Raw genomic sequence first — 27,909 nt, forward strand, 5'->3', positions numbered from 1 at the left:
GTATGTCAATGGAAATTAACTTTGAAATAATATTGAGATATCCATTAAAATTTCATCTATTACTTTTAACTGAATGAAGTCATATTAAGTAAAAGGACTAGTAAGGTGGACAAAACCTTTGTTGTGTCATTGTTATGCCTCGAGAATCGTGATGTTTTTACGTCAAAGTGCCCCATATATTGAAGACATTTAAGATAAGAAGTGGTTTCAGCTACTTTAGGTAGATCATATCAAATAATGGGCCTCTTCACCGAAACTAATCTTTTAAAAAGGAGAAAAAAACACTTTGCCATTCTTCAGAAAACTGAAAAATCTTAAAAGGAAATTGTAATTTTTCATACGATTTCGAGTTATTATTAGTATTTTATTTTAGATTTAATATAGTTGATAGGATGGTGTATGACCAATGTAATTTTAAAAGTTCCAGATTTATTGGGCCCTATCGTGATTATACAGGGGAGTTTTGTATGAAATGACGTCTAAATTACTTAAGTACACTGTTTAGAAAATAGATCGCATAACATCATCATAATAGCAGCCTCTGTTTAACGACTCTCACATAAACAACAATTTTTATCGTTACAATCCCTACTAACAGAGTTATTATTACCTTGCACCTTTGTACCATCGAGTTAACTCGATACAATCGAGCAGTGGCAGCACCTATTTAGGATCAATAGAGCATTTACCATTGAAAATCTTCGATTGAACCAAATTACATGCTGCCGATACTCGATTGTATCGACCACACTCGATTGTATCAAGTTACGTGCTGGGGCCCCTGTTTTGATACTCCAACACGAATTAATTGCAAAGAAAAATAGAAAGAAGTACAAACCAATTTTGAAATTAATGAAATTCATCATCAATTCCTTTAGTAAAATAAAAACACATGATTTATTTATATGTTATATGTATGTATATTTCAAAATATGTATGTATGTATAAGATAAACGCTCTGCGCTTCCAAAATATGATATGGATTCGTTTAATATATTTTTTTATCGATTATTTTGTACTCAATTTCTTACAAAATCGTGTATATATGCGGTGTTTATATTTATTTATGACGAATATTTTTTTTATGTTTATAATTTTATACAAAAAAGAATGTGCAATTAAACATTAATAAAATTGATGTAAAAGTCCACTGGTTTTAGATTAATATTATTTTAGTATAGGTATTTGATATATAAATGTAGATAAAAAAGTAGCAGTAAAAATATTTAGATTTGATTTGATGTCCCAAATAAAGCCTCAATAATAAGAGTTTAAATAAATTTGTAAGTTTTTGTTTTTTGTAAAAAATAGTAAATAGTTACTTTTGTCACATACAAGTGTTTGAACTCTTTTAAACATTTTTGTTTGTATATAAAATTACTTTGTTTTGCCTTAAATTTTCTAGAGCCACTCTTGTACTATACGATGATTCTCTTTGTGTTCAAAGTTCTTCAAATCAAACCTAAATATGTTTTATTTTTTCATATTAATTGATTTATTAAATATTATGCACTTTGGGACAATGTTTATTAATTTCAGTGGAGTATATTTTGATATTATTAATATAAAGTAACAAGTTGGAAAAATTCATCTAATATGCGTTTATGTTAATTTTATTTAAAAAGAAATCAAACAATGAGCCAGGCAGTTACTTGTTAATACCCATTTTTCTTTCCTCTCGAATTTTTTTAAATGCATCCGTTTTAACAAAATCAACTGAATTATAGACAACACTGCTTTTAACCGGAACTCGAGCAGAAGGGTCTGCTGACAGACCGAGTTTTGATCCGGTAGCTGTTAGATTGCTAGTACTCATGCTAGCACGATTCATTGCAGGTGGATTTGACACGTCCAAGTCGAAATACTGGAGTTTATGTTCATTCTTTTGCGTTGTTGTTGGAGTTGGTGGTGTTGGTTTGCTGAGAGACATTGCCCGATTTACTGTGTTACTGTAAACACTTGATATATGACCTCGTGGTTGACGGGGTAATGTTCTAGTCTCCATAACGTAAGCGTCACTCTCGTTCTGTATTACCATCGATGTGGGAATACCTGATCTTCTGGTGGTACAGCCAGAAGAAGAAAAACCGTGTGCCTGCAGAGAAGGTAGTGTTAAAAATAGTATTTAAAAAGTATGATTTTAAACTCACTTTAAATGCATTTGGTTTTGATTTTCTATCGACCGATGGTGGCGGGCGCAGGGGAGAATTTTCACCGCTGTTATTCATTGTTGTAGACATCAGCTTTTTGGTAAGCTTCGTTAACGTACCCTGTCCGTTGTGTTGAAGAGGTGGTTTTGCAGCCAGCTCTTCTGGAGGCCTATCTTCCAGACTTACTTTCGGTTTTAACTTTCTATTTACTGGAGGCAAAGCAGACTGAAAAGGCAAAATAAACATTTAACAAAGATTAAAATAATTGACTATTTATATTACCTGATCAATAAAATCATAACGAAAAACATTTCCTTCCATTTTAGTTGGTGCTGCATTTGTGTAGCAATGGGGTCGTGGTAAGGTGCGATTCGAACTTGTTGCTGATAGCGGTTCTGCATCAAGTAATAGGTTCGGGGTTGATGCCGCAACAGGATTCTCTGGGCTGTTTACTTTGTCAAATAATTGACTCATATTGTAATAAGGCAAATTGTGTGAACGCGGAATATCATAACTTTCTTCCACACACTGAAAGTAAATATTATTTTTTATTAATAAAAAACTCAAGGTTTGTATTAAGATTGTATACATACCGATGATGCATCTCGTGGTCCAATTGCAGGCGAAGTGTTTTCGGTATCCGAAAATTGAGGCATTTCTCTTAATACTCTAATAAAAATATAAACAAAATAATAATTTAAGTATTTGTTTGATGATACTAAATAAAAATTGCATACTTTTCATGTTCGTTCGTTATATCGAGACTTAAATTTTTCTTTCGTTTAACAACTTTCGACATATTTTCGGCTGCATGCTCAGAACTTTCTTCGTCTTTATTATCTCCAGGAAATTTTGAGAATCTTTGAGAATATGTAAACACAAAAGATTCATTCTCAACAGAACTATCAGAGGGGCGTGTGCTTCGATCTATTTCAAATATAAGATAAACGAATAAAAAAAATAAAAATAACAAAATAAAATAAAACAATTTAAAAATGTTGTTCACTATCTACTAATATAATTCAACTTTTACAACAATGTTTCGCTTAAATACTGTTTCTGATAAAAGTTCAAATTGATTTGACGAGTTTCATGAAAATTAAAACCTTTGTTGCATATAAAATGCACTACATTAAAAAAAATCCATGGATCGATAAGGCTGTATCTGAAAAGATTGAAGCCAAATTCTCACCACCTGACCATTCTAGTTATGTACAAAAATGCATTTTTTGGGTTACTTTGGTTCTAAGCCGATATCAAGGCTACAGTATGTCGTAGACACAAAATTAAAAATACGATGTATTCCTTACTAACATTTTCTACCGTTTCGGTGTGTTTTTATTGTAATTAAGTAAGTAAATACGAAATTGCCTATCATTTCCGCAAATTTAGCCTAACAGTCTCAATTTTAAAAGAAAAAATAGAATGAACAAATATTATTTATTAAGTGATTATGAATGGATTGTACTAAAGTGGGGGGATAGTGGAAAAATTTAAAATTTGGATGCTTTTGTCTTGTTTATTTGAGTTAAAAAAAAACCTTCGTTAGTTTGTTCATTTAGAGTGCAATTGTATCTGAGAAATTATTTGTTTAAATAAACATTGTACCTATTATTCGAGTGCTTTTTCAATAAATAAAGATGACTCAACAGTACTTTTTATATTTTTGGATTAAGTGAGGGAGGGAAGCTAGAAAACATGATATCAGCTTCATTATACAAATTAAGCTATATATAAGTTCAAAAAAGGGTATACAGTTTTTGTAATTGATTTTTTTGTCTTTACTAATTTAAAGAAAAAGAATGTTTTTTTATATTTCTAAGAACAGGGCCCCATTTCATAAAACTAAAAAAATAATAAATTATAAACTATAAAAATATAGTGTCTTATTTTGGGTCATTTGTTCTTTGAATGTGCTTTATGGATAAGGTTATATCATTCAAATGAAACTTAATTTATCAAGCATTATAATCAAGAACCTCCACAAATTTTTGGAGGACCGCTCTATCCTTTATTTGTGCTTGTAACTACAAGTCTACAAGTACAATATTAATAGTTTTATGAAATAGGGCCCAGTTTTCAGTTAAACATTGAAGAAGTTTGTAATCAATCCGGTTTACGTATACTGCTAAGTAAGTGGCCAAGCCCAAGTAGTAGTTTAGCTTATTTTTTACCATTAAAAAAAAAAACAGCTAATATTTTAGTAACAAACAATTTAAGTGAAGTCTGTGAATTTTAATACAATACCAATAACTCACCAACATTTTCTCTTAGCGGCAAAGGATGCGTCCATTCATCGTCATCGGTAAAAACACTTTCAGAATCAGTTGGACTCGAACGGCCACTGCGTGCTTTAGATGTCGTTTGCTACAAAAAAAGGAGTCATAAATCATTTATTAAGCCTTTTATCTTCATTTATTTGCTTACCAATCCACAATTCGTTATCTTGGGAGAATAAGATTGATCATTTGTCAAATTCAAACCAATATTGTTATGACTTCGAGGAGTATCATAAAATTTCGGATCCAAATTATTGAGTGGTGTCGAAGGATTACCACCTTCCGTCTAGAAACAAAATAATCATTTTAATAAAAACATTCAAAAACTTAAACTAATGATAGTTGTAATTTTACCATAAACTTTGGACTTCCCGAATAGCATTCACTTATTGGAATGTAAGGCCCCGAAGATGTACTCAATGCTGGCGATGGCTCAACATTACCTTCAACCAATGTTGTAGCACTCAATACCAAATTCTCGGGAATTTTTCGAACTACCCCTTGTGAACTCACAGCCAAACGAGATTGTGTATCTGCTGATTTCCAACCTGACGACGTAGTGGCTTTTGTCATATTTTGTGCTGGCTGAGATGGTTTCTTCCCATATAAAGGTTGGTTTCCACCACAAACCATAGTCTCTCTATTCGAGTAATCGGTATTCACATAAGAACAATCATTGCCTGATTGTGATGCACTGCTAATAACCGATTGTCTTAAACAATCAGAACTCATAGATGATTGCTTTGTCATGGATGCTTCGTGTTGTGTGGAACCAGAAGTGTTTACTGTTGTGCTAGTCGTTTCATTCGATGGCACAAATTGTTCGGTTGTTGTTAGACTTTTAGCGATATGTATTTTTTCATCTGCAATTAAAGAAAACAACTTTAAAGCATATAAATTATAAAAACAATCAAAGCCTACCTTGCAAATCATTTGACTGCTTTGTATCATGCAAATGACACACTTGGCATATGCAATTCACCCAATCACGCATATCGGCTTCCGTGTCAGCTGCAAGATAATAAGTTCTTCGAGGAGTTTTTATATCGAACATGTACTGAAACTTTTGCTTTCTATTCTCCAAGCGTAGCCCACAATCGACTTGCTCGCATTGATCCAAATCTATGACACCTTTGAGCTTTCGACAATTTCGATCTGTGTAGTATTCCAGGCAGAATTGCTCAGGAATTTCACCTTGTTTCAAAGTGAACCAGCGGCGTCTCCAGCGCTGTGAAATGGAAATGACAAATAACAAATAAATATTATGCATTATTTTATTTATTTTTGATTGCACAAAGAAAGTAACACGAGTAGAGTACATTATTTGTTGTTGATTTCAATGGAATTCGAGTTGGAAAATGAAAATCATACAAAACACGACTAATAGCTAATAAATGCATGATTCATAATCATAGTTCATTTGATGCGGATTGTGATATAGATGTCGATATCAGTGACGGTTTAAGCACTATCGGCGCCCTTGGGCAAGATTTCACGCGGCGCCCTCCCCCAATTTTTTTTTTTTTAATGACAAATATGTATATAAATAAGTTTATTTTTAGGCCATTCCAAAATAACGGAGAAGACATATCCATGTTATCCAGTTTATTTCGTTGAAGAAAACATTTTTTTTCTTGAAACTTGGTGACTCTTGAGCGCTCATCACAAAGCTGATTTTAGAAGTTTTACGACAAACTAATTAAACGAAGCCAAAATTTTCACAGGTAACGGAAAATATCGTACGTGTCTTCTCCGTTACCGTAGTGGACTGGAGGCCAATCCTGCTAATAATAATATGATGCATGATGATTTTGCAAAACCTCTTTCAATTAATGGGTCTATTTGGGTACTGCCTCAAACAAAAACGTTTTTAATCTAGTTCCTAAAACTCTGAAACTGTGTATTTTTTTTGTGTTGAAAAAAGTAGAAATATTTCTGTTTAAGGCAGAATACAAACACATTTAGTATTTGCAATAAATTCCAGAAATAAATAACAAATTATAATTTTGTATCCTTAGATTTTTAAGACTAAAGCAAAAACCACATTTTTTTAAAGGCTTTATCTCTGGTGCAGGTTTTCCCAAATATCATAAGATATATTAGTTTTCTGGTAAGCTTTTAAATAATTTGTAAGTTTATTATTGCTTTGTTTATGAGTGCCAATTTTTCAATAGTCAGATAAACCTCAGATAGAGCTTATTCCTAGGAATAAAAGTTTTTTTTATATTTTGCATATAGAGCGTTAGTGTAAAACATTTTTTCTTTCTTGGAAAATACCCAAAAACCAACCCTTCTTAAATTTTCCTTATCTTACTACAGGACACCCTGTCTAATACCAACATTGAAAAGTCATTCTGGTAATCGAGAAGATAATGCTAAATAGATTAAACGAAAGATTAGGAGTGCTAATATCCTTCAAAAGAAGTAAGGCTAAAAATACACTTACACCTTTGAACTAAAAAAAAAAGCGAAAATTGGACGCCACTTTCTTCAAATATAGAAGGGGTTTGAAATAAGGACGTTTTTGTAAAATTCAGAATAAATAAAAGTGCTTTCAATTTCAATTTTAGTTCTTCAAAAATATAAGGAATAAGGATGTTAAAAAGATACCACGTTTATAAGACGTTTTTGAATCCGAATTGAATCAGGATTAAGTTCTATATATACCTGGATCGAATTGAATCCGGATTTATCGTTCCGATCCAACTCGGGAGCTGAATCGAATCGATAACGCGCATATATAACTACAGAATTAAAGACTCGAGTATCAGTTCTGGTGGAAATTGTGTGTGATTGTCTTCTTATTTGAAAAACTCATTGTATGTGTGTATTATGTTATGTAGTTTCTCTTGCCTTTTATTTTTTGTTAAATTTTTCTATTTTCTGTCTATATTTTTAAAAGAAAAATTGTGTTTTCGATTCTATTTCAATTCCATTCCTCGATAAATACCTGCATCGAAATTTCAATTCGATCTTTAAATCGGACATACAAACGGGGTAAGAGACACTTTTTCGGAGGTCAGATAAACTGAACGAACATTGGAGGCAGCTTCATCCCTATAAAAGAATTGGGCCAAATAAAGGTACAGTAAAACCCGCTTAAGAGAAACGGGAAAATGTTACAGTTCCTCTTTCACTTAAGCGGATTTTTCACTTAAACAAACCCCGTTTAAGTGAAATACAATATTAGGGGATAAGAAAAGTGTTTTAGATAAGCGGGTTTTTCTTTTAAGAGGGTTTCTCTTAAGCTGGTTTTACTGTACATCTTTGGCAAAATATCCACTTAAGATTGGAGACGCTTTTAGTCTTTAAAAGAGTGTAAGGCTGGGGTTGCCTTTGGAAAAGTAAAATAGATTTAATGTAGATTAGGGGCGCCTTTCGAAAGAATTAGAGTAAAAACTAGGGACACCAAAATAAAAAGACCAACAATAAGTATAGGTTAGGTTAGGTTAAATGGGCTGACAGTTGATGTTGTTACCGTCACACTTAGATCAATGTAGATCCCTTGTGATACCCTGAAGTGTTAATAACCTTATTAAAAAAGTGTAATCCTATAAATCCTATGGTTTGTCGAGCCATTTGGTAGACTTGACAAAGTTCAGTAGGCTGTTGCCTGACAGTTTTGATAGTTCTTCTAATTCATTAAAGAAGTAGTTCCCTAAAAATGTTTTTCTAGTGCGGCAGAGAGCTGGACAGTGACAGAGGAAGTGAGTAGTGTCTTCCTGTTCGTCCTCATTGCCGCAGCCTCTACATAGGTCATCTGTGCTAAGCCCTATTTTCTTTTTATGGTAGCCCAGTAGGTTATGTCCCGTTAAGACACCTATAAGGGATAAGATGCCTTCGTTCTTTATATAGAGCCTAAATAAAAACAGAAAATTTCTCAGTGCGAAATGTGTTGTCCAATATTGGGCACTTACAACCGCAAAGCTTCGTTTGCGAGCTCAGAATACTCTCCTCTTCCCTTTTCTTAATCTAGAAATTGTTTTTTTTTTTTAATTAAATCCATTTTCAGCATGCCACCTGCAGCTAAATCTAAAAGGTTTTCTTTCAGTTTTAAAGACGACAGGTGAGCAAGTTCAAACGAATTATTGAAAAAAGGATTTGAATTCCATTTTATTTCCATTTTCACTTTCAGAATCCATTTCTGGAAACCAACTCAATAGTTTCATGTTCAAATTTAATAAACTCTGTACCATAGGAATAAATTAGAAATTCTTCCGATGAATTTTCTTTGAACGCTGGAAAAAGAATCAAATTTTTTTGATTGTAAAGGCTGGGGCCATAACCGAAGTTTTCCGAGAAATCCTCTGATATTGTCTTATTAAGAGGGTCAGAAAAATTGATCGGATCAGATCAGATTTTTTTCAGATTTTGGATCTTGTAAAAACACCAATAATTTAGTTCTTAATTTTAAATACTTTTCCCTTTGACAGCAAACTGACCTCTGATGTGTGGTTAAAAAAGATTATTGTGGAGTGAAACCATTTCATAGCATACAATCCTAAATAAGGCCTTGCCTTTTATAAAGTTCACTTCTCTGATCACATCTTTAAACACATCATTCAATAATGGAGGCATTACCTTCGATGCAAGAACTTGTCTATGAAGGAAGCAGTGTGTTCATGAAATGTTTGGCTTTATGAGTTTCAATTTTGCAATTATGTAGTTGAATTTGTTGGTCAAAGCTTTGGTACCATCGCTACAACAAGCAAAAACATTGTCCAATCTATTTCGTAGTCGTGTCAGCCTTCTAAAATCGTGTGGCACAAAACTGGGCAGAAGTTACAACACAGCAGGAAGGATATTACAAAATAAAATGTGCAACATGGGAACAAATTTCTTCGAGAATAAGTAAAATTTTGTGTAATTAGGTCGAGTTTGAAGGGGTGAACAGTGATTTCAGCTATTAAAAATACTTATGACGGGGTCGCCAAAATATTTTTCCTCTCAAGGGGCTAGCGAACTCAAAAAGTTTGAAAAACACTGATATAGGGTATCGTAAATATACGGACCGAATTTGGCGCCCCTAAATGCTTGCGCTCCTGGGCGACGACTCCCCACCCTAAAACCGGCCCTGGTCGATATCGATATCGATGTCGAAGCCGACGAGGACAGCGACGCGATGTGAAAGTTCGTTCTTTGGCAGCTAGTTGTCAATGAATTTTTTTTTGCTCTTCAACTTATCGATTGCGACTGTTTTTTTTTTATTCAACAGCCGACAATTTTCTTTTTTTTTTCAGATTCAAAAATTTAAGGAGGATGGGGAGAAAGGATAGGCGCGGTATAAAAATGTTGTTAAACATTCCCCGCACAACAAATGGGAGGTGGTTCTGGTTACACCCTTTGGCTACTTTAGTGTTGTTGTATTTTCAAAAAAAAGTGTTCATTTTCTAGATGATTTCTACTGTTTTGTTTTTTCTTATTAATTTAAACAAATATTTTTAAAATATATTTAATTTAAATCAAAACAAAAAAATTATTATATGACTCACAGCTCTCCATATCCTTTTAGTTGGTGGCGATTTTATCAGCCAGCCTTCGTAGTGTACTTCTTTGTTCATTGCCCTCTTTTCGTTTTTTTTCTACTTTTTTTTGGTGTGTAATTTCTTTTCTAGCGACACATTTCAGCACTTTGTTTAGGAAATTAATTTAAGATTTTGATATGAAATATAATAAATTTATTAAAAAACATAAACACTTTTGGTATAAATTAACAAAAAAGCAAAAATTGAACAATAATGCACCTAATAAGAGATTCGATATAAGAAAATTTATTTAACTTATGATTTCACTCCCGATCTATTTTCCATGAAAAAATAAAAAAAATTGTTTTTAGCTGCTGTCAATTTATCTTGATTAGGGATGGGCAGAAAAGTGAAGAGTGATGGAAATAATGTAATAGATGAATTTGTCGGTAAGGAAGTGTGAATGAAGAACGTACTGAATTCCGTATCCAATCCAATCTACAATTTTGTGTTTTTTGTAAAATTTTAGATTTTTAAGGGAAATTGAAAAGAAAACATATTCAAATAAACATACATAAAATATTGGAGGAATACGACACAAAATCGACAAAAACAATGCAGTCGGGGCTAAGAAATTCACATGTAAAATTCGCTCGGCTTATTTTTATCTGGGAGTGCGACTATGTTAGTTACATGTTGCTGAAACAACCAGATTCGAAGTCTATTTTATCCTATCACTTCGAGTTTTTGAGATAACCTCAAAAAAGTAACGAACACCTTTTTTGAGGTTATTTCGAAAACCTGGCGTGATAGGACAAAATAGACTTCGAATCTGGTTTCAGCGACCCAAACAACATATAATTAATCATGCTTATTACCGAAGACGCAGATGCACTGCGGCGGGAGTGAGTCACTTTCATCAGATTTCCTATTACCGAACCCACCGGTGCGGAAGTGATAGAATGACATTTGGCTATATAAGAAGTGTCAACAATGACTTATGTCGGTAAGTAAGTTTAGTGTGTTTTCGTGGATCGATAATACAGTGCATCCCGGGGAGTTCATGGATTGAAATTGCTAAGCCACAACCACAACTGCGTTATTTTCGTCAAGTTTAGCCCGGTCGGTGGTTGTATTAAAAAACACCTATTTCAATAATAAAAAAGGGTTTATCGAGAGTGTGGGAAGTTTAGGGTTAATCGAGGGTGTGGGAAGTTAGTTTGAAATTGCTATTTTTGAAAGTTGTTCCAGGTTGTTTCCGATTTGTTCCGGAATGTTCCAATTTTGTTGAAAAATTTTCAAAAATGGGGATTTTGAAGAATTACTGAATGGTTGAATGAAAAAAATTATACATATGAACGTTGACGTTCCAAATTTTTGGACCTTAGTTAAATACATACATATTTTGAAAGTTAGGGGCTAAAATAAAACAATCTATAAAAAATGTTCTAACCATTGCATTGTTCTAAAAAAAGAGGTTGTAAGATTTGTATTTTTTAAGATATCGCTTTCGAAACTTTTTTTTCATAAAACTAAAAAAAAAAAACTTTTCCAATTTTTGTTTTCCAAAAAGTTGTTTCGAGTTCGAATATTTAACCATGCATACCTGCATATTCTTACTGAGTTTCAGTGTTTTACAGTAAGAATATGAACTCGAAAATGTACTTTCAAAGTATATCGTGATGTTTTTACATTTTCTATAGGTCCCCATTCAAAAAAAAATTCCAAAACTTGTTCCAAGTTGAACACTTACATATATTTTTTAAGCCAAATCAAAAATCGCAAAAAAAGAAAGAATTAGACAATTAAACTAACAAAACCGATTTTAGTAAACTCTTACCCAACTTTCGCCCCCCTTTCGAAAATTAAAAAACTGGTTGATCTTCTTTTTCTCTAAAACGTATTAAAACATTATCTGCTTCAGATATATTTTAAGCCCCAAAAATTACCCATATCGGAAATCCAAAAAAAAAACAAACACTTTTTTTCTTCTCTAAAGCCCAATTTTGTTCCCATTGACCTACTATATATGGACTGCTAGTCGTTTGACTTTTCCATACAAAAATTGAAAAAAAATGATTCCACATCTTTCTAGCTCTACTAGCGGTACAACCTTAGACGGCGAAAAGAGGAAACTTTTAGTGAATGACATCTGTCGTTAAAAGGTAGTGCTTTCTCTGTTTTTCTATATTTGTTCCTTTCGCACTTCGTCAAAAATGTTGCACTTATTCTCCGCTTTTTTTTAGGGCGCTAGTATCGCGAAGAAACAAGTGGAACCAACCTGAATATGCTTCTAGCAGTCCATATATATTAAGTCAATGTTTGTTCCTATTGGTTAAGTTGTTATATTTACATGTTAATAGGAAGTTTTCATTAAGGCCCTAGTGAAAACAGGCTATAAGGCTAATTCGTCCACAGCATTTTAGTTTTTAGCATTCTTTTTAGTGGTTTCTGGTGTAAATGGCGCTGATCAATCGAAATCGATTAATTTAATGACATTGAACTCGCAAAGTATTGCTCGTCGTAACTGCGTTTTTTGAAGTGAGATAGAATTGTTCATCAACTTACAGTACTTATAGCGCACCTTGCCCAATAATTAAGTTAAACAAAATAATAATTTGTATTCTCTATTGCTATTTTTTTTTTTATTGTTAAATATTTTACACTATAGTATATTTATTTGTTGATAAACTAAATACACACTAATACAATTTGCATTAATTTTAATGTCAATTTCAGCTTTAAAAAGGCTTTCCAATGAGCATTTAGTAAAATTATCTCTCATCATATTTTTATTTTTTTTTTTTCAAATTTTAACTTTGTTCTTCCTTGCCCACGTATTTGTTCGCTTTACATGTAAATAAAGTTAAACCTAAAAAAATAAAGTTTTGTTAGTATAAGTACATATTTATAATAAATAATTGCAATAATGTAAAATACCTGCATAACGCTTGCGGCAATGACGAAATAATGGGTCCATACCCTTGCGAGTTGTCATACAATTCGAAAAGCGGTGCAGCTACTAACTTGTAGTTCTTAGGTACGGCAAATAATGCTAAAAAAATAACAACAATCAAGTTTAATACATAGAATTAAAAATAAAATATTTAATTTTTTTCTTAAATTAATACATTTAACAAATTCACAGGTTGTCTACTTTTATTAATTTGAAAAAACAAAAGAATTAAAATAAAAACAATGTAGGTATTTATGTTTTACAAAAAATAGATTTTGAGAGCTTCTTGTGCAAAGTGAACTGAAACTGTGTAGATAAACATTAAATTCATAGATATGTAATAAGAAAGAGTATTATAATTTTGTATGTACATATTTGGTTACATTTGTACCTTTAGAGGATCTTATTTGTTTTTAAATTTAAATTCTAAAAACAAAATTTATAAACACAAAATGCTAAAAAAAAAACAAAAGTTATGGCTTTTGTTTTTTTTTTTTTTTAGGTAGGAACTTATTACGTGTTTTTTAATCAAAATCGTTGGAGCCATTTTTGAGAAAAATGAACTTTTCTGTTTCGGTCATATGGAAAGTTAATTTTGGTCCAAAAAATAAAAAATCTCCAAAACTTCTTATTGAGAAGTCAAGATAAAGACAGACACACAAAATTGCGAAACCCAATTTTATGGGATTCTCAATCATCGCAATGTCATGTCTGATTGTTTTCTTGAGTTCAATTTTGTTTACGAATCCAAAACTTGACAATACTGCAAGTAATAATGAAAACTAGATAAATTCAACCGAAGAAATGGTTTTATCTACTCAATTTTTGTTGTGAGTGTAACCCTTTGCCTTTGTTCTTTTTGAGCTCATCGCATCAAAAATTGCATAATAATTTTACATCACTGAACGCAAATTAATTTACACAAATTGAAAATCTGGGTTGAAAGCAACTATAAGCGGTAAAAGCCAAAGCATTGGCAATACTGTACTTGGCGATAAAAAAGAAGCATTCTTTCCCTTCACTTATTAACTTTTAAATAATTTAAACTTTTCTTCATGCTTAATAACTAAGGTCATGGAAAAAAATTAAAATAATTATAAAACATTACTCTATTAGACTGGTAACTAGGATGCATTTGTTTATTACAATTTTAAATCAATGCCAATGCAAACCCACAAGTTTCAGACTTCAACACTTTGCACAAAAAGCTTTTTTTATAAATTTTAAATAAATTTACAATATTTTGAAAGAGTTTTATAATAACAGATTTTTTTTTATCCTAACAAAAATATATTTTTGTTTTGTTCAATATGAAGCTACAAAAACTCAAGTCAGTTCAAAACTTCCATAAGTACAGAGCGATAGTTATTACAGAAATTTATTTCAAAATGAGTTTCAACAAAATATAAATTATATATATTTTCAAAATACATGAAGACATAACTTCATTTATACAGTTCTTTTTAAAAATAGTAGAAACACATTTGCAACAATTTGTAAGAAGAAAAGATTTCTTAAGAGTACACAAATTTGATTTGCCATTTGCAAACAGTGCTATTACAAATTCTTTTACAAATTTATATATAAAAACATTCGATTTAATTAAAAAATTCAACAAACAATTGCAGGCAAAAAGAATCTGTACAGCGGCAAATATTATTTGACTCAATCAAATTACACTTTTTTTGTTGTTGTTCTGTTATTAAAAAAAAAAGAAAAAAAAACATAAGTAAACAATTATTCTAAGAGATTTACAATGCGCAATCGCACAAATGGTATGTCGTTGTTCATTCTACATTTTTGTTTTGATTTTTTTTGGTTGCAACGAGTAAAATATTTAACAAAATAAAAAATAAAAGAGAAAATTAAAAATAAAATTAGTTTCTGTTGGTATTGATTTTTACAGTTTCTAGAGCTAGGAAAGTAACAATGTTTTTTTTTTGTTATTAATTAATCTCCAAATTTTGTTCTTATGCATAAAATTAAATTACAATTTGTCATTTATGAAACATTACCCTTTTCGTGAAGTTGTACCAAAAACAGTCGTTTGTGTTCCTTGGGTTTGGTGATATGTGGTGGGATGTATGGGTATTGTGGTGGTTCGAAATTTGGTCTCCACCAATTTCCAATGGTGTCCTCAACAATCCAATCTTGCTTAACGCCATCCTGTCTGCCTAATGTCTAAATAAATCATACAATCATATACAATCTAACATAAATTACAAGTTTTAACGCTTTTTACACATTTTATCACATCTAGTTTTTTTTTTTTTTTGTTGGTGGTTTAATGTTAATTTATTTAACAAAATTTATGCGTTTCTGTGCACACACACACACGAATCTTTACTTAAATTTATAAAGTGATTTAAATTATTAACAATTTTTTTTTTTAAAGTTTGTTTACAATTCCCATCATTTAGAAAACATGTATCTTGGTGGTGTTCGTTTACAGATTCGAACAAACGAGATAGGCTTCCTTACGATTTCTTTGATTATTATTTGAGTGTATCTTAACTTACCTCTGTAAGAAGTCTTTTTAGACCTTCCACTTCATCTTCGCCAGCATTAAGTTCACCACCAGGTAATTTGAAGAATGTTGTACCTAATTGTAGAAGCAAGACATGTGGAAGACCGTGCTCGTGAACTAGCAAAACTCCTTCTACAGAGCGACGCATTCCGATTCTGTCGAATTCATCTCGCATTCTTTGGAAGCGTGCTGGCACTGATGGGTCCTTTTCAAAAAGGGGTTCTTTTGTACCGAAGGTGTAGTTTGTCAAAGGATATCTGATTAAAAGAAAATAGTTATGTAGTTAACTATAATAGTAATATGTTTTTTTTATGATAATAGATTGTCTGATTAATTTATGTTGTAATTTATGTTTTAGACCGATAAGTAAATTATGGACGGTTAGAATACTTGTGTAATTTTTTTTATTTTTTTATGTCTAAATAAAAAATTTATTCCAAATCCATAGAGTGAGAGATCAGAAGAAAGGTCACTTTAAGCTCTATTTATAACTGAAAACCAAAAGTTCCTTGAAGGTCTAGTTGCTGTATAATGGATGCATTGGATTTTTCTTTTTGTTCATTCTTTTTTTTTACATTCAGGAGCAGATAATTTTCGGATCAAAGTCTTCTATTCCTATTTTTTTTAAGGATTTTTTTCAGGATATTAACAAATTCGCTCATAAATGGTAAAAAAATAAGTATGTAATACAATTGAACATAATATATTAGGCGTGTTTTTTCTATTTCTCAGTAGCTACTCATTTTTCATTTTATTCGCAAAACAATGATACAAATTACACAAGTAAGTATTTGTTTTTATTGTTTTTCGTTGTTTTGAGTAGCTACTGAGTTGTAGAAAAAACACGCCTATTGTAATCTTTTGTGTGTGGTTTGTTTTGTGATTCGAGGCTTTAATAAAATGCGTTAGTGTTAAATACTTTATTTTGATCAAATTATTGCTAAGACCAATTAATTTCAGTGTCAATCATAAAGTAAAAACCTCACCAAAAATTTAAACCAATTAAGAACTTTTTTTGTTTTTGGCCACCTCCGTCAAAAGTTTGGAACCAATGAAAAAACTAACCCTAACACTGACTGTTCTTGATAATATGCTCTATGGGTCTTAGATGTGACGAATTTGAACTTATTCGGCCCTAGCGATGTAACCCGTCGGAGCGGATTTTGTCCGATTTCATCCGAAGTTTTTATCTGTCGGAAGCAGACCTCGAAGCAAGTTTCGTATGAAATCGGAGAATTTTCCGCTCCGACGGATATCTCGTTGTCGTTAGGGCCGAGTATTTCAAAGTTGAGAGATTATAACTTAATCTTACATCGGAAATGCATTTTTTGTTTAAAAAAAAAAATTACAGGAAAAAAAAAAATTCTTCATTTTTCTAGTGATTTTCCTCAGACTGTATCTCAGTGAAAAATGGTCATATCATGAAAAAACAAAGAGCATGTAAAAGCTAAATGAAGCTCTGTCATTTTCCCTGACCCTGAACACGTTGATCTCGAAAATCCGACCAATAAAACTCATAATATAAGATTTTTAACACAACCACTTCTGTTTTTGTTCGAAAGTTTTTCAATCGATTCAAACTAACAAAAAATTGAACAACAAAACTCTCAAAATAGTGTTGAAACTGTTGTTCAAAAAAGCTATTAGTTTGGGATCTAGTGGTTGGTTGGCTTTTTTGGTTCCGCCCCAAAGATTGTTTAAAAATATGAGTTTTGTTCCTCCAATCTTAATATATATATTTTCTATATGGTTCAGATCGTGAATTTGAGTTAGCCAAATACAAACATCGACTTTTTAGTCATTAACATGCGTGAATATCAAATTTACTGACGAGAAATATGGTTCTATGGTATTCTTAGGTACAGTGCTGTGCAAAACATATGCAACTGTTTTTGTATGGAAGGAGGTGTTGTATGGCCTGTAATTTTTTTTAGATGATTGTCAAATGCATGACTTCAAATTGTGGTTGTATCCTTATTAAGTTTGCGACTTTGTCCGTTGGTCCAACATGTTTTTTGACATACAAAGTTGCATATATGTTTTACACAGAAAAATTTAATGATTTTTGTTATTTTATTTTTAAAACCCATTGAAGAATTATTTTTTTTTATAAAAAGTTGAAAGATACAAAGTATACCCCTAGGGCCTACCTCTTCTTAATTTGATATTTCTCTTATGAGCAGAAACGTGCAGAAAATAAACACGAAATAGTAAGTAGAAACAGTTGCATATGTTTGCACAGCATTGTATATGTATTAAGATAGGAGAATTCATCAATTCTGCAATCCACCTAACCAAATGGCCCTTTCCATACTAGGAAATTTCATCTTGCTGGTTATAAAGAAGAAGTATCATAAGTTTATCATAAGTTTATTCGTTAAATACTAACGATATACATAGGTACATTTTCTTAAAATTAAAATTACATATACATATAGGTATTATATTATTACAAAACTAAAAGAAAAACTTACATCTAATGTACGTTATGGGTTATTTTGAATAAAGAATATTTTTTTAAAGTTAAGTGATTTTATATTGTCAATATTTGAATTTTTATTGTAAATATTAATTAAAAGATTTAAAGGGCTATTAGCACCGCAGTTTAATCTTCTGTAAATGTTAGAAATTGGCAACTGCCTTCTCAAACTATACTGACTAGCAATGAAATTTAATCGACAGAAGATCGATGGAGCTGAAATCGATCCATTGATTATCCCGACAATAAAACAAAATTGTAGATACGCTCTGTGACTAGTTAGAAATGGAAGATTTATTAGTTTAATACGTCGAGCGTATGGTGGCAAGTTAATTCGATTTGACCATGGTAGAAATCTTAAACCATAAATCTTCTTTGAACAGACTCCAATCTATTTATATGAAACGCATAATATGGCGCCCATATAACGCAACCATATTCTAAAATGGATGTTACGAATGAGACATAAAGAGTTTTTAAAACGTAAGGATCACGAAATTCCCGAGCAAATCTTTTGATAAAACCAAGAGTCATGTTAGCTTTTTTAATAATGTAGTCAAAATGGTCAGTAAAAGTTAATTTTGAGTCCAATACTATCCCAAGGTCAGTGAAACTAGCCAAATTAGTTAGAGGTGATAGATTAATCGCATAATTATAGACAATTACATTTTTTTTTTTGCGTGTAAAACACATTGTTTTTATCGTTTTGAGAGTATAATTCTTGTGGTTGTAATTGTTACACTTTGGGGGATGGACAATGTTTTACTATTGGATCCAATGTTAGTTAATCATCACTCCAAAAAAAACTCTCATTCAAAACTGCATGTTTTTATTCAAATGTCTTTTAGCCAAGGCAAACTTTGATGTTTTTTCAACATTGGGTTTTTTTTTGCTCTCCCGTCTATATTATTCAGTAGCGCGTTAACGAATTCTTCCATAAAATACTTCTGTTCTATGGAAACATTCATAAACCAACTTTTAAGTAGGTATCAGGAAAGATGGCTTTATTATGTTACCCACTCTTTTGGTAGGTATCCGAACAATATATCTCACTTGCGGTCAAAGTAAGAAATGTTCAAAATATGCAAAAAGAGAAAGGAAAAAGACAAAAAAAAAAAAACGCCTAGAACGTAGACACAGTACACAAGTGTACTATAAATTTTTAGAGCATAGAAGCCACATAAAAGAAAACACATTTAAGGTTTCATGCGGGAACTAACCAATTATGATGTACAAACCTACAGATAGAACAGAATTGTTAAGAAAAAATAGCTAAATCCATGTCTATCCACTATATAGTAGGAAGAATCATTCGCCCAGTATATTTTCGGGGTTATTTTAATTACTTTGCTTAGATATACTATTTTAATTTAAAGAACTTACAAATTTATTGTTCTATTAATCGTCAACGATTGGCTTAATTTATTATTCGATGATCCTTCAACTTGTCCCTGGCTAGTTCGCCGTGGCCAGCCAGTTCCAGCTTTGTTTGCAACTTGGGACGCCATTTTTCAGAAAAATTCAGCAAAGTTTATCTGCAGACAATTTTTGGTGTTTTTTTTTTTTCAATTTATAAATCTACTTTCACTAGCAAAAGCCAAGAGTAGATTTGAAAGGAAAAAAAGCGCAAACGAATGTAAACTTTATAATTTTATCCACGTTTTATTTAATTAAATTTCTTGTAGAAAAAAGTAAAAAAAAAATCCCCACTGAAAATTTTTCAAGCTGCCAAGAACAAGAGAGGAAAGAGAATTACTTTTTGGTTTTGGCGTACACCATAAACAAAAAATACCAAGACTGGAAACTCGGCGGTCAACTGACGTTTGCCTACAAGCTGCGCGGTGTGGTGAATGTCGTGAACCTATCGTTGTGTTCGTGTCCGATGTGTGGTGAATGTCGTGAATCTATAAATGTGTGCGTGTTAACGTCATTTATCAACGTGGTGGCTTTCACATATATTCACAGACAGCACTGTCCACAAAAGGGTTTTGGGGGGAAAGACGTACGAAATTTTCCAGTCTTGGTATTTTTTGTTTATGGCGTACACACTTTTCTTTTACATCATTTTTTTTGACGATTGTGAATTATTTTCATTGACCGCATCGAAATACCGGCCGATACTCGAAATAAAGAAAAATGGCGTTTTTAGAGACTTGAAGACAGGGTGATCAAATTTCATGCAATTTAATTTTTATAGTATTTCAAAATCATTTTTAAATTAATTTATCTTTTATATGTAGGTATTAAAAATGTATTGGAAAAAAATGTCTTATTTTTTAAACAGAACGCCTACAAAGCAATTTATATTTAGGTTACAAATTTATTTATTAAATAAAAGATATTAAAGATTTTTGGGGAAAATCCTATGTATATTTATTTAGTTTTTAATAAACTACAATTTAATATTTGTGACACTATATTCATTTTTGACTTTTAAAAATTTCAAAAACCAACAAATTTGGTTTGTGCTCCTTTGGCAATTATGGAACCATTCTTTTTGTGCCTTAGTTCACACTCAATGTATGCTAATGTTTTCCCAGCTTTAACAGTATTTGCGTCGATTATAACCTCATCACCTTCTTTGGCAGCTTTTAAATAGCTCACATGTAAATCAACTGAGACACCAGGATGACAATCTTTTGACATAAGGGCGTATGTTGTTATATTATCAACAATTGTCGCGGTGAATCCTCCATGCAATCCCCCGCCACGATTGAGATGTTCTTCAGAAACAGTAAATTCAGCCATACACTTGCCATCACCGCCACTTGTGATTTGCACCTTTGAAATTAAAAAATAAAAATTGCATAAAATTAATAACTTTATTAAAATTTAAAAAAAATTGTTGCACCCTGTCAGACTAGCTCAAAAATTATTGTGAATAAATAATCGGAAAATTATTGTGAATGGGTCTTCTGACATAGTTTTTAAAATATAATTGTGAACTCATCTTAACCATTTTTTTGACAACTTCAATGTTCCGTTAATGTAAACATTCGTTTCCATATAAAATTTGTACCACTTTGGTACTTACCTTTTTCATAACGCTGTCATATCCTTTGGTTTTTGCCATATATTCAGCAATTTGCTTTAAAAATTCTACACCTTTCTTTCCTGACATGACACACAATTTATGGACTTTGACTGAATTTTAATTTTTTGTTATGAAACTACACGATACAGTTTGACATTTAAAATTCAATTCACAATATTCATTCTTCAGTCAATATAATAAGTTCACAATAGATTAGTTACATTTATAGGGAACTATTCGTTTGTTCGGCATTATAAAAAGTTAAGAAATTATATTAAATTTTGAAAATACCTACACAAAAGCCTAGTTCTTTTCGATAAAAAAAAATAATAAATACTGAACAATTTTTTTTTCTTGAAAAAAAGTCTGTGGTGAACAGATGACAATTGTAATTTTTTTTCCACAGAAATAATGGGACGCACATTGTTTGGCGAGAAAAAAAAATTGTGGTGAGTATAAATTTTTTTTCGATTTTGGTTAAAGCCCAGTATACAGTTCTTTTTGATAAAAAAATGAGTGGTGAAGAAAAAAAAATATCGTTGGTGAACAGATTGCACATTGTTTTGCGAGAAAAAAAACGTGGTGATTATAATTTTTATTTTTCGATTTTGGTTTACAGCTGTGGTGAGTTAAAAAAATATTTTTTTTGGGAAAAAACCTAACAAAATGTCTCCCATAAGAAATGCATTGGTTTTTTTTTGCTGGAAGAACTGTATACTTAGCTTTATGAATTAAAAAATATTTTTTTTCTGAAAAAATCTAAACAAATCTAAAAAAATCTCTCCCAATAGAAATGCATTATTTTTTTAGAAGAACTGTATACTTAGCTAAAAGGGTAAAACCACTCAAAAAAACGCTTTTAAATAATCTCTCTTGTATCCTATCATATTCAATTGAAGACAAACTTAATTTAATTTTATAGAGACCAGAGGGTCATAAGTAAAAATATCAAAGCACATGCTTGAATAAGAATTAAACTATAACTGGATCAGACCCAAATTCAGTGAGTTAAACACTTCCAATGAAAAATAACCCACTTTCGAACTACTGTCATTCAGCGCTTGTTTTACAAATATTTAAACCATAGCTCACTGAAATGAGTGAGTTAGAGCCTTGGCTTAGGGCCAGTTATTCAAACGTGGTTCAACCTTGGTTCAGAAACTAACTTGCCAATTTTTGTGGATTAGCTGTGGTTCAATTGATTTGGCTATTTTAACATATGCTTTACAACCAATTTCAGGAGGTAAACTATCCTGAACCAATGATTAAATATTTGTTCAACTGGCCCTAAGATTTTTAACTCGCCGATAAGGCACGATTCAACACTCTGGGTAAGCCACGTTTTGGCTATTTTAGTATAATATAACTTTTGAAATAGAGCTATAGTTCAAAAATATTTGTACAACTAGCTTAAAAACTGATAAAAGGATCAGTCATTAAAATGAAAATAAAGAAAAAAATGAAAGGAATAGACGTCGTGTAAACTTACCCTTTGAATATGGAAGATAAATCACAAACTATTGTGAACTGTTCTTAAATTCATTTCCATTTCAAGTCTCGCAGTTGATATCAATTTTCTGACATTTGTCTTTGTTATTTTTGATTTGTGTACAAAAAATAAATAAAATTGTTTTGATTTTGTGAGAACTGAGAAATTTGCTTTAATAAAAAAGTTAAAATTCAATTGAATGGTTGTTGTAGCTTTAAATAAACAAAATAAATTTCTTAAGACGAACTAAAAATAAAATGATCTACCGCTAACCTATTTAATAACAAAAATTTGGTTAAAAACTCTCCTGGCAGAACCGCCAAAACCATTTGCCGGTTGTATTTATTTTAAACTGTCCGCCAGACATTTGCATGCTCCCTCCAATTTAATAACAAAAAAATATTAACAATTCATCATGGAGTTTAGAGAATTATCTACATACGCATTCAAACAAAATACAATCCATGGATTCAATTTAACATCATCCGAATTCAATGTGGGACTCTTTGGATCCACTTCCGATGTTGTTTTACTCGAATTGCGACACTCTAGCTTAGCGCCTTATACTTTTCCATATGCCGTAGAAAACTTAAGACTCTCTTCCACTCGGGTAGCTTCAGAAATTGTTCCTAAATTTGACATGGCACAAATATACTTGAATTCAAATACCACACAACGACAATACTTTGCCTTAGATCCTATTTTTGTATCTGAATTGTCAGAAGACCCTCCAAAGTTTAAGCCTGTCGTACTTACTTGGAGTCCTAAAAACTTATTCCAAAGTAGTATATTAGCTATAGTATCTAACAATGGAACGTGTGAGCTAAGACGACGCGATACAATAAGTCGTGAATGGAAAATAGAAGTTTGCAATTTGAATCAATTGCATCTGGAATTATTCCCAGTCACAGTTACTCCAAAGAGTCAAACTTTTGAAAAGTTTCGAGAAGCTGTTGAAAATACTTGTACAACAGCATTTTCGTGGAATATGGATCCAACAGATAAACGTTGCATATTTGTGACTGCCAATGCAACTGGATGGATTCTTTTGTTTTCATTGACGAACGATGGATGTGTCCGTTGTTTGACTAAGTACACAACTACATTGGGTCGAATATCTCTTGTTTACTTTGTAAAGAACTTGATAGTAACTTGTTTCTCAAATGGCATAGTTAAGGTATTCGAATTGAGAGGCAATGAAATTATAGACGTTGATACGTTGTGGCCAAATGCAGATAGAATTAGTTGCAAACAGATTAGCATGAGTTTTTGTGAGATCACAAATAGATGGATTTGTGTGACATCGAAAACGGCTCATGTGATTGTATTCATATTGTCGAAGGAAGGCAAGCTGTTGTTTAAAAATAGAAAATATTTGGGAAGCATCAAAATAACAGGTAATTATATATTTGTAGATGTTATTTTTTAAAGATCTTTATTTGTTTTGTAAAAAATACGCATACGAGGAATAGATCTAAGCTCCTGTAACTCTCACAGATTATAAAGGAAACTTTTATCACAGCTATTAAATTGAATATTTTGACCCTTTATCTAAAAAATTTCCCTGCAAATAATTAATTTGTTGTCGAATATACATATATAGCATATCATTCTGGGATTTATGTTTGCTTTTATTTTCTTAATTTTGCAAGTGTTTCGTTTGCATTACGTATCTTAGATTAAAAAAATGCGGTCATGGTAATTTATTTATTAATTAATAATTTTTTTTTAATTTTTTAAGTTTAAGTTTGGCATACAATTTAGAAGATTATCTTTTTTTTTACATTCGAAAGCAGATATTTTCGTATAAAGATCTCGTAACAAGATTTGGTGCACATATGAGCTCACAATGAATATGTCTATCAATTTATGTAAACAAATTTTAAGATTTTCGAGAAAAAATCAAGGTTAACCCCTTGCCTAAAAATAATGGATTTACAAAAAAGTCCTCCAAATCCATCGAGTGAGACATCAAAAGAAAGGTCTTTTAGACTGTATTCGTTACTGAAAACCAAAAGTTTCTTCAAGGTCTGGTTTGCTGAATTATTTGCAATCGAAATATTTTTTTTTTACATTCGGAAGCAGATATTTTCGGATCAAGGTCTCGAAACAAGATTTGGTTTAGAGATATGAGCCCACAATAAATATGCCTACCCATTTATGTAAAAAAATTACGTATCTATTTTTTTTAAGATTTTCGAGAAAAAATCACCCTTGCCTAAAAATAATGGATTTTCATAAAAGTCCTCCAAATCCATCGAGTGAGACATCAAAAGAAAGGTCTTTTAGACTCTATTCGTTACTGAAAACCAAACGTTTCTTGGACGTCTGGTTGCTGAATTATTTGCAATCGAGTATTTTTATTTTTTCACATTCGGAAGCAGATATTTTCGGATCAAGGTCTCGAAACAAGATTTGATTTACAGATATGAGCTCACAATGAATAAGCCTACCAATTTATGTAAAAAAATTACAAATCTATTTTTTTAAGATTTTCGAGAAAAAATCAAGGTTAACCCCTTGCCTAAAAATAATGGATTTACAAAAAAGTCCTCCAAATCCATCGAGTGAGACATCAAAAGAAAGGTCTTTTAGACTCTATTCGTTACTGAAAACCAAAAGTTTCTTGGACGTCTGGTTGCTGAATTATTTGCAATCGAGTATTTTTATTTTTTCACATTCGGAAGCAGATATTTTCGGATCAAGGTCTCGAAACAAGATTTGATTTACAGATATGACCTCACAATGAATAAGCCTACCAATTTATGTACAAAAATTACAAATCTATTTTTTTAAGATTTTCGAGAAAAAATCAAGGTTAACCCCTTGCCTAAAAATAATGGATTTTCAAAAAAGTCCTCCAAATCCATCGAGTGAGACATCAAAAAAAAGGTCTTTTAGACTCTATTCGTTACTGAAAACCAAAAGTTTCTTGGACGTCTGGTTGCTGAATTATTTGCAATCGAGTATTTTTATTTTTTCACATTCGGAAGCAGATATTTTCGGATCAAGGTCTCGAAACAAGATTTGATTTACAGATATGAGCTCACAATGAATATGCCTACCCATTTAATTACAAAAATTACAAATCTATTTTTTTTAAGATTTTCGAGAAAAAAATCAAGGTTATCTATCTAATACCGTTGTCCTTCACTCCAATGAGAGTAACCTTTTAGTACTTATTTGCACTTTTGAAGGTTTTGTGTTCCTTCACGCCACAAAAGTGTACAAAAATATTACTCCGGAGTAATTTTAGTACTACGGAGTACTCCGGATTTATTCCACATTTTTAGTCGGATTTACACGGATTTGCACACACAGTAATGAATTTGAAGTTTTAAAAATTAATCCCATTTTTTTCTGCACCCGATGGGATATTTTAATTTTACAAATATAAAATCAAACCAAGTGTGTCTGTCAATAAGGCTTAAAAAAACTCAAAAATGTTCGTAGTTAGTAGTGGCAAGCGTAAAGCATGAAGCATTTGCATGAAATAATAGCGAATTTTTTTTTAGTTCATACAAATTTTTCCCTACGTCTGTTATCACTATTTTCTTGAAGGAAATGAGCAATTTCTGTCCTGTCACACACACAATTACAAATAAAAAAAAAAAATACTCTCATTATGTTCCATCACTCCAGAAAAAGGAGTTAAAATTTAGAGTACTCCCAAATAGAGTGAAGGAAAACGACACAATTAAAATTAACCCCTTGCCTCTAAAAATAATGGATTTTCATCTAATGATTTTTATCGAGTGATTCCGACTTTTTTAGTTTTTCTTAAAGCTTAAATAATATGTATGTTTCTTTTTTCTGTTCAAGGCTTTGATCTTTTATCTCCGACAGAATATATTTTTGTTACCATCACGGGAGTAGTTAAATTAATAAAACTTAACATCCAAAAAGACACTATTGGTATCACCGAAGAGAATGTCAAATATGAATATGATCAAGCAAACTATCAGATTTTGGGTCTAGTTTCATCGCCAAACAAAATTATATGGACATTCATTTTATACCACAACAAACCTTACAAACACCCTTCGATATACTCTTCCAATGATGCTATCCTATCAGTATGTAGCTTCAATGGCATAGATGTATTGGAAATGCTTACCAATGATATTGACGATGGCTCAGAAAATCTTATAGATTGCGCCGAAGCTATTAGAATGGAAATTTTAAAAGACAATTTATCACCGAAATATGAAGATATTTCTATTGAAGATGTAAAAATAACAAAACATTATTTCAAAAAGCTGCAGTTGAAATTGTTGATAATGAATGCGGGGATAAGTTATCAACGGTAAGAAAATTAATTCAATCCCATCAATAGAATTAAAACAGAAACAAATTTGTTTTCATTTTCAGTATAAAATTGAATCCTGTAAAGAAAGTCATGACAAATGAAATAAACTCGTTAACCAAGATTATTGAAAGCGTTTATATAAATTTACGACTGCAACGACTTCGAAGTTTAAAGCATTTATCGCCTTTTCAAATGCTCGCTGGCAAATGTATGAAATACAAACTGCAACTACTTCACTCAGAACTCGTGTCCAAAGAAGATGTTTTCCGAAATGTTCATGAAAATTTAAATACATTGAGTGATTGTCTACTTATGGATTTGGGAAATAAATTTGAAGATGCTCAGGAGAATTGCACGTACTGTGATAAACCAATTGATTTTTCTACATTAATGTGTGCAGATATGCATTCAGTTCCTCGATGTTCAATTTCATACTTAGTGGTAAGTATTTTAGTTTTATGTATTAACTTTCCGTGGGTTTAGTTTAATTTTGGTTTTTTATTTAATACAGGTACCGTTATTGTCAAGAAATTTTTGTCTTAGTTGCAATAGATTATTCATAGAAGATATTGATAATTTAAAAAGTATTTTTGGAGATACGGACGTTCATCTGAGGTGTACTTTTTGTGGATTTTCGATATATACTGATATGATGGAAACTTTTGATATAAAACAATGAGTAAATTAATATTATTTATTTAATATTATTTTCGTAATTTCTTTTATTTATTATTTAAGTATGGAAATTGTTAAAGTGCCAAAGAGTTTAATCATTTAACTCTTAAAATATGCGATTAAATAAAAAAAAAAAACAAAAATTTTGTAATAACTGACAAAAAATGAAATGTGTGTCTATTTTAAACCAAGTTATGGTTTTGTGGTGCCACTTGTTCATATATTACTGAAGATAAATAAATAAAAATAACTGGGAAAATTTGCCAGTAGCAAGAGTGCTACTGATGAAGATGTGGCGTAGCTAAACCTTTGTGGACCATGTATCCAAATTTTTTTGGGGGACCTCTCTCTCATAGACTTGGACACATCCTTACAAGCTTTTTGACGTGATAACGTCTTATAAATCGATGAACCATGGCAGCACCTACGAAAAAGTGACGCAATTTTCTCCCTTTCCGCCTGAAATTTTGAGCAGTCTGGCATAAATTTTATTAAAAATAAACTATTCAAGATACAAAAATCTTCTATAGCTTATAAAACAGAAGG

At 31.4% G+C, this 27,909-nt stretch overlaps 4 protein-coding genes across 4 annotated transcripts; 1 reads left to right on the plus strand and 3 right to left on the minus strand.

The window, feature by feature from the left end:
* Nucleotides 1-1,471: 1,471 nt before the first annotated feature.
* Nucleotides 1,472-10,245, minus strand: LOC129911288 (protein daughter of sevenless). Its single transcript, XM_055989023.1, has 10 exons — nucleotides 9,922-10,245; nucleotides 5,351-5,657; nucleotides 4,784-5,292; nucleotides 4,578-4,715; nucleotides 4,409-4,517; nucleotides 2,888-3,077; nucleotides 2,744-2,819; nucleotides 2,433-2,678; nucleotides 2,151-2,375; nucleotides 1,472-2,095 (listed from the first exon to the last, which is right to left on the minus strand). The coding sequence occupies exons 1-10, from the start codon at nucleotides 9,988-9,990 to the stop codon at nucleotides 1,649-1,651; spliced, it is 2,316 nt and encodes a 771-aa protein (XP_055844998.1). The 5' UTR covers nucleotides 9,991-10,245; the 3' UTR covers nucleotides 1,472-1,648.
* A 2,438-nt stretch (nucleotides 10,246-12,683) lies between these two features.
* On the minus strand, nucleotides 12,684-19,612 carry LOC129911297 (cleavage and polyadenylation specificity factor subunit 5). The gene is made up of 5 exons (XM_055989041.1): nucleotides 19,240-19,612; nucleotides 15,370-15,634; nucleotides 14,866-15,031; nucleotides 12,835-12,949; nucleotides 12,684-12,766 (listed from the first exon to the last, which is right to left on the minus strand). Exons 1-5 carry the CDS (start codon nucleotides 19,362-19,364, stop codon nucleotides 12,745-12,747), a joined length of 693 nt encoding a protein of 230 aa, XP_055845016.1. The 5' UTR covers nucleotides 19,365-19,612; the 3' UTR covers nucleotides 12,684-12,744.
* A 592-nt stretch (nucleotides 19,613-20,204) lies between these two features.
* LOC129911300 (acyl-coenzyme A thioesterase 13-like) lies at nucleotides 20,205-21,062 on the minus strand. The gene is made up of 2 exons (XM_055989045.1): nucleotides 20,891-21,062; nucleotides 20,205-20,637 (listed from the first exon to the last, which is right to left on the minus strand). Exons 1-2 carry the CDS (start codon nucleotides 20,975-20,977, stop codon nucleotides 20,299-20,301), a joined length of 426 nt encoding a protein of 141 aa, XP_055845020.1. The 5' UTR covers nucleotides 20,978-21,062; the 3' UTR covers nucleotides 20,205-20,298.
* Nucleotides 21,063-22,478: 1,416 nt separating this feature from the next.
* On the plus strand, nucleotides 22,479-27,509 carry LOC129911289 (uncharacterized). Its single transcript, XM_055989024.1, has 4 exons — nucleotides 22,479-23,776; nucleotides 26,202-26,685; nucleotides 26,751-27,129; nucleotides 27,200-27,509. Exons 1-4 carry the CDS (start codon nucleotides 22,795-22,797, stop codon nucleotides 27,365-27,367), a joined length of 2,013 nt encoding a protein of 670 aa, XP_055844999.1. The 5' UTR covers nucleotides 22,479-22,794; the 3' UTR covers nucleotides 27,368-27,509.
* The last annotated feature ends 400 nt before the right edge of the window (nucleotides 27,510-27,909 follow it).

This window comes from Episyrphus balteatus, chromosome 2 (assembly GCF_945859705.1).
Source record: "Episyrphus balteatus chromosome 2, idEpiBalt1.1, whole genome shotgun sequence".
NCBI lineage: Eukaryota > Metazoa > Arthropoda > Insecta > Diptera > Syrphidae > Episyrphus > Episyrphus balteatus.

Bases quoted from the DNA above. Each gene is read 5' to 3' on its own strand.
- LOC129911288 (XM_055989023.1), bottom strand. From the start codon at position 9,990: ATGAACAAAGAAGTACACTACGAAGGCTGGCTGATAAAATCGCCACCA. The intron at 5,658-9,921 runs GTGAGTCATATA...TCCATTTCACAG, and splicing joins CTAAAAGGATATGGAGAGCT to CGCTGGAGACGCCGCTGGTT. The intron at 4,518-4,577 runs GTAAGCAAATAA...CTTTTTTTGTAG, and splicing joins AGATAACGAATTGTGGATTG to CAAACGACATCTAAAGCACG.
- LOC129911297 (XM_055989041.1), bottom strand. From the start codon at position 19,364: ATGGCGTCCCAAGTTGCAAACAAAGCTGGAACTGGCTGGCCACGGCGA. The intron at 15,635-19,239 runs GTAAGTTCTTTA...TCTTTTAATCAG, and splicing joins ATTAATAGAACAATAAATTT to ATATCCTTTGACAAACTACA. The intron at 15,032-15,369 runs GTAAGTTAAGAT...TGATTTATTTAG, and splicing joins TAAAAAGACTTCTTACAGAG to ACATTAGGCAGACAGGATGG.
- LOC129911300 (XM_055989045.1), bottom strand. From the start codon at position 20,977: ATGTCAGGAAAGAAAGGTGTAGAATTTTTAAAGCAAATTGCTGAATAT. The intron at 20,638-20,890 runs GTAAGTACCAAA...TTAATTTCAAAG, and splicing joins ATGACAGCGTTATGAAAAAG to GTGCAAATCACAAGTGGCGG.
- LOC129911289 (XM_055989024.1), top strand. From the start codon at position 22,795: ATGGAGTTTAGAGAATTATCTACATACGCATTCAAACAAAATACAATC. The intron at 26,686-26,750 runs GTAAGAAAATTA...TTTCATTTTCAG, and splicing joins GCGGGGATAAGTTATCAACG to TATAAAATTGAATCCTGTAA. The intron at 27,130-27,199 runs GTAAGTATTTTA...TATTTAATACAG, and splicing joins GTTCAATTTCATACTTAGTG to GTACCGTTATTGTCAAGAAA.